Source organism: Lissotriton helveticus, chromosome 3_1, assembly GCF_964261635.1.
Source record: "Lissotriton helveticus chromosome 3_1, aLisHel1.1, whole genome shotgun sequence".
Taxonomy (NCBI): Eukaryota; Metazoa; Chordata; class Amphibia; order Caudata; family Salamandridae; genus Lissotriton; species Lissotriton helveticus.
The window spans coordinates 1,278,781,702-1,278,787,479 of NC_136061.1; the positions used below are offsets into that span (position 1 = coordinate 1,278,781,702).

The following is a 5,778-nucleotide window of genomic DNA, read 5'->3' on the forward strand; positions in this document are numbered from 1 at the left end:
GAGTGGGGGGTTCCGTTTCTGGTGCTCCTTTGGATTTGAATGTTTCAAAGACTGGGGATACAGTGTCTTTGGGCCTGTTAGGTGTTGATGATCGTTGTCAGTGGGTGGGCAGGGATCGGTCACAGGTAGGCCAGAGATCTTTTTCTTATGATGCTAATGTTGGAAGGCCAGTGGTGGGTTATTCTACAGGGGTCTGCCATCCGGTGTTAGGGAGAGTGGAAGGTGTTGGTTCCTCTGACATGGCACCAGTACATGATAGGGCTTTCACAAAGGTAACTAGTGGGCATGGGCAGGGTTTTATGGAGACTGTTCCTTATTGGTCTGGGGGTGCGGTAGGCCCCTCTTTCATGTATGGTTCTCCTGGTTGGGAGCATTTTGGTTCTGCGGGTTTGGCGCAGCGGGGTTTGCAGAAGGATGGTGAGGCCCAAGTCAGGGGTGCAGGGGCTCCTCTTCTGGCTTCTTCTTCAGCGGTGAGGGAGGTTGACTTGGATGAGAGTGATGATGAAGAGGTGATAGGTGACTCGCCGGTCAGAGGGGTGCCGTTGAGGGGCTGCATTAGAGGGCGTTCTTTGGATAGGTTTCATGGGATGGTTATTGGTCCTACGTTGCAGGGGGCAAGGTCTGTGTCCGACGTTGTATTCAGGGACCCTAGCACACCAGTCCAAACTTTTTCTTTTCAGGATAGGAATAGGTGCGGCGGTCCAGACTTGGCAGGGCGCGGTCCAGTCCACTTTCGCCAAGGTGAAGCGAGGAGAATGCCTAGCGCGGCCCTCTCTGTTCCACCGAGGGAGCCCGCCGCGGCCAGCACACGAGGGTCCGGCGTGACCCCGCTGGCCCCATCGAGTAGCAGGTACAGGTGTCCTACCTTACCGGCGGCTATGGAGCCGCAGAGTCAACGCAAAGGGAGCTACAGGCGTGTACAGTCTGCTCCCCCCCCTGGAGGTTCTTCAAAAACATTTAAATGTACTGTTGTTGATACCGGGTTAGGTAAGACCCGTGGTGATATGTTGCCTACTGGTATTGATTCAGTGGTTTTGGACTATGACGAAGATAGTCCTGAGGAAGGAGAATTGCGGGACGTAGAGGGGGGGGTGCCCTCTCATGTCTCTGATAGTGTTTTTCAGGCTCCAGTGGTACAGAGTCAAGTGCAAGTGAGAAGAGAGCACGGCCCATCGTTCAGGGCGCCTCGCAGACAGGACACATTGACTTCAGCGCCACGGGCGGAGCCTTCGAGAGTGGTCTCTCTGTTGCCAGGTGAGCAGTTAGCTGCACAGGCCAAACCTACTATGGTGTCTGTGGGCACAGGAGGGGAAACCGATGTTATTATGGGTGGGGGGAGGTTGCTCAAAGGTCGTTACGTGAAGGACACTGCTGTGGGCACTGATGATGTTGTGGAAGTCACTGGTAAAGTGGAGAGTGGTACTAACACTGGTGCTTCCAGTACAGTTAAAGAGCCATTGGCCAGTAAAGAATTGAAAATCAAAAAGTTACCTTATATGGGGGTCACAAAGCCTTTGGGTGCTCATTTGATGTTGACTACAAAAGAACGTATTTGGAACGGTGAGTATGTTGAGCTTCTTAAGCTCCTACACCGGGAAGTCCGGTCCAAAGAGGGGTCTAAGGAAGAGGAGTTTGAGTTGGCAAAACGTCCTAGAGTCCCTTTAAACATTGAAAATTGGACAGCTGCATTCCTTATTTATGCGAGTGTATACTGTGAAAAGTTTCCAGAGCGCAGCGTGTCTCTTTTTAAATATATGGATGTTATACGCAAGGCGCAGATTACTGGGGGGGGGGTTTGCTTGGTCCCAATATGATGAGGGGTTCAGGGCCAGGATGGCTTGGGATCAAGAGGCCAAGTGGGGCGAGTTAGATCTTGACTTATGGCAGCATACCATGGGGTCTGCATCAGGGGGAAAGACTATTTTTACAGCAAGTGGCTTCCCTTTAGTTTACCGGCCCTTTCAGGACAAGCCCACCCGGGGAGGGGTGGGAGCTACTTCAACCACACAGTCGGGAATCGGCGCATGCTGGGAGTTTAACAAGGGTTCTTGTACCAGAGAATATTGTAAGTTTAAACATGAATGCTCTGGCTGTGGTAGGAGACACCCATTTTCCAAATGCTGGGATAACCAGCCAGCAGGAAGCCAACAGGGAACACAGGCGAGTACAAGGGGTTCAGGGACGCCCTCACAGTTTTCAGGGGGAAGGGGATACAGAGGTTCTAAGGGTGTTGGGTCCAAGGGCTCATACACCGGTTAAGTTAGAGAGGTTGCGCCTTGCGCTTCAGGAATACGAAGATGAAGAAGTAAAGAAAAAATTGTTGGATGGTTTTGAATTTGGTTTCCGACTGGGTTACATGGGCTCCAGGGGGAGGAGATGGTCTGCTAATTTGAAATCAGCATCTGAGCATGGCACAGTGGTGCAAGACAAGCTAAATAAAGAAGTACATGAAGGAAGGATGGCTGGCCCTTTTCATGATTGGCCGATCCTTAATTTAATAATATCATCCATTGGAGTGGTCCCGAAGAAAGATCCGGGACAATTCAGGCTTATTCAACACTTATCATGGCCTGAAGGGTCGCTGTCAACGATTTTATTGACCCAGAGGCAGTTTCAGTCTCTTATTCCTCGGTTGACGTTGCCATGTCACTTGTTGTGACCGCGGGCGCAGCCGCTGAGAAGGCCAAATGTGATATAAAATCTGCCTTCCCGCTGTTGCCTGTCCACCCGGATGATTGGTGTCTCCTGGGCATACATTTTTCAGGACAATGGTATGTGGACAAAGCTCTGCCAATGGGTTGCTCCATTTCATGTGCTCTTTTTGAGTGTTTTAGTACTTTTCTACAATGGTACTTTACTCATCAGTCCTGTCACTCACTGGTAACGCACTACCTGGATGACTTTTTCTTTGTCGGGTCCCCGGGCTCCACGGAGTGCCAGTCTGCTCTGGACACTTTCCAAGGGCTCATGGAGGATCTGGGAGTTGCTCTGGCTCCCGAGAAAACGATGGGTCCTGCAACGGTCTTGTCCTTTTTAGGAATTGAAATTGATTCTGTGGCAATGTGTGCTCGCCTGCCTGAGGATAAAAAAGTGAAAATGTTGGAGTTGCTTGAAACCATGTTATCAAAGAGGAAAGTGTTGGTGAAAGATGTTCAGGTGCTACTAGGCCATCTCAATTTTGCTTGCAGGGTTGTGAGAGCGGGCAGGACGTTTTGTCGCAGATTGGGCAGGGCTCTTGCAGGTCAACATTTGCCTCACCATCGGGTTCGCTTGTCGGCTGGTGTCAAAGAGGATTTGAGAATGTGGAAATTTTTTCTCTCTTCTTTTAATGGTGTTCCTTTGGTACGGGACGTTGACTTCCAGTGGGACGTGCAAATGTTTTCAGATGCTGCTGGCAGTGATGGTTTTTGGCTGTATTGGAATGGTAGATGGTGTGCTGAACGTTGGCCGGATGAGTGGTTGAATGGCGGTCGCAGCATTACATTTTTGGAGCTTTTCCCTTTGCTGGTGGCGTTGACCCTATTGGGGGAGGTCTTGGCACACAAGAAGGTGCTTTTTCGTGTGGATAACATGGCTGTAGTTGAGATCGTTAACCGCCAGTCTGCCAGGGATGAACAGGTCCTGAAGCTCATGAGAGTCTTTGTGCTGGGTTGTTTGAAACACGACATTCACTTTCGTGCTTTGCACATTCCGGGGGTGGACAATGACATTGCGGATGCTCTGTCTCGTTCACAGTGGGGGAGATTCCGTGGACTGGCGAGGGAGGCAGACCAAGCACCGACCCCGATGCCGATTTATCTGTGGCACGTAGGCAACGTCGGGTCTTACAACTGGTGGTAGGTTCTTTGTCTGTGTCCACGCGTTCTGCTTATTCTCTGGCCTGGAGGGAATTTCTGGAGTCAGGCGCTTGTAGGCGTGAGGAGGTTTGGCGCCGTTCTGAGGATGTCGTGAACTTCATTTTAGATCTCATGGACAAAGGGCTGACTAAGGTGACCATTGCAGGTAAATTAGCAGGGGTAGCATTTATGGGTAAGTTGCTATGGGGTTACCCTCCGTCAGCAGGGGAGATTGGCAGGAGGATGCTTGAGGGTTGGGCCAGAGAGCAAGGGCACACCAGTAGACTCAGGGCTCCTTTATCTTGGCAGATTCTGGCACGTTTGATAACTGTTCTCCCTGAGGTTTGTTCTGATGACTTTGAGTCATGCTTATTTTCCATGTTAATGGCATTCATGTTTTTTGGAGCTTTTAGGGTTTGGGAGCTGTTAGGCTCGAAATGCAAGTGTGGCCTATTTTGGCGGGATGTTTTTTGTTCGGATGAAGGGGTACATATATGGTTAGCCAGCTCCAAAACTGATCAGACTAAGAAGGGGAAGGGTGTGTGGTTGCAGGCGCGTGCCCCACGGCTTACTTGCCCTTTACTACTAGCGCGGCGCTGGCGCTCTTTGTGTGGGGGTGGTGATGATGTACTCGTTTTTCAGCATATTGATGGCACCCTGGTTACAGCATACCAATTCCGCATGGTTTTGCGCAAAGCGTTGGAACACTTGGGTCTGGATGGGAGCCTATATGGGACACATTCATTCCAGATTGGGGCTGCAACTGAAGCCTTTAACAGAGGTTGGACTCAAAGGGATATCATGAGGCTGGGGCGTTGGTCTTCAAACTGCTTTCAGCGCTACGTGAGAAGTCAAGCGGAGGAGGCGCATGCGTCATCTTCCTTCCCATGAGCTCTAACTCTGTTTTCTTTTATAGGATCTGTTGCTGGGCCTCGTTCTCCTGTGGTGACAGTCTGGATAGTTGGGCATTCCTTCGTGAAGTGGGCCCGAGTCCAGGCGGCACAGAGTTACTTTGGAGAACTTCTGGGTTTTAACGCTCGTATGTTCAATGTGGTTTGGAAGGGGAAAGGTGGGATGCTCTGGAGAGAGTTAATCCCTTGTCTTAACAACAATATGGTGGGCGGGCTGTGTCCTGATATTCTGGTCATCCATCTCGGGGAAAACGATCTTTGTGCTACCAAAGGTGTAGTGTTACTTCGAGCTATTAAGAAGGATTTGGGCCTTATCAAAGAGCTTTGGGCTGGGTGCCATGTATTTTGGACTGAATTAATACCGCGTAGGATCTGGAGAGGAGCGGTCAACCCCAAGGCGGTTGACAGGGCTAGGAAGAAAGTAAACTCAGAGGTTTCGCGCTGCTGCCGTGGTCTTGGTTTTAGCAGGATTTCCCATAGGGAAATTAAGTTTGAGACAGTGGAATTTTTCAGAGATGATGGTGTTCACCTGTCCGGAGTGGGTATGGACCTATACTTGTTAGAGTTACGTGAGGTGTTGGCGCGTTCGCTAGCTATGCAACGTTAATGTTGGTTCGGTTCTGTTTTTTAGTTTACCGGTTGGGGGGGCAGAAAGGGAGGTGGTGTAGTTTCTCTCCCCCTCCTACCTTTCTGGGTGGCGGGGTTTTTGGTTGCCCCGGTGCTGTTTATGGTAGATTGTTTGATGAGTATTGGATTGATTCTTTGATTGACAGGTTCAGGGGAAGTTGGTCATTGTTTGACCGTTCAGGTTTTGGGGGGTATTGGCAGGAGTTAAGGGTCAGGCAGGGTTTATGGTTAGAGAGGGCCTGGCTTTCAATATGTGATTGGGGTTTGATAAATAAGGGGTTTAAATGATGACGTAATGATTGGATTAATGACGTAATGTTTATTGATGATGTTATGTTTATAATGTTGTTGTAATGTTTTAATGCTGTATTGTTGGGTGGGGGAGGGGTCAAAGAATTTTAGGG

The 5,778-nt window shown here is 49.9% G+C and overlaps 1 protein-coding gene across 1 annotated transcript; it reads left to right on the forward strand.

Annotated features, from left to right (window-relative positions):
* Nucleotides 1–640: 640 nt before the first annotated feature.
* LOC144824945 (uncharacterized) lies at nucleotides 641–5,388 on the forward strand. Its single transcript, XM_078683888.1, has 2 exons — nucleotides 641–1,254; nucleotides 4,753–5,388. Exons 1-2 carry the CDS (start codon nucleotides 756–758, stop codon nucleotides 5,352–5,354), a joined length of 1,101 nt encoding a protein of 366 aa, XP_078540014.1. The 5' UTR covers nucleotides 641–755; the 3' UTR covers nucleotides 5,355–5,388.
* Nucleotides 5,389–5,778: the final 390 nt, after the last annotated feature.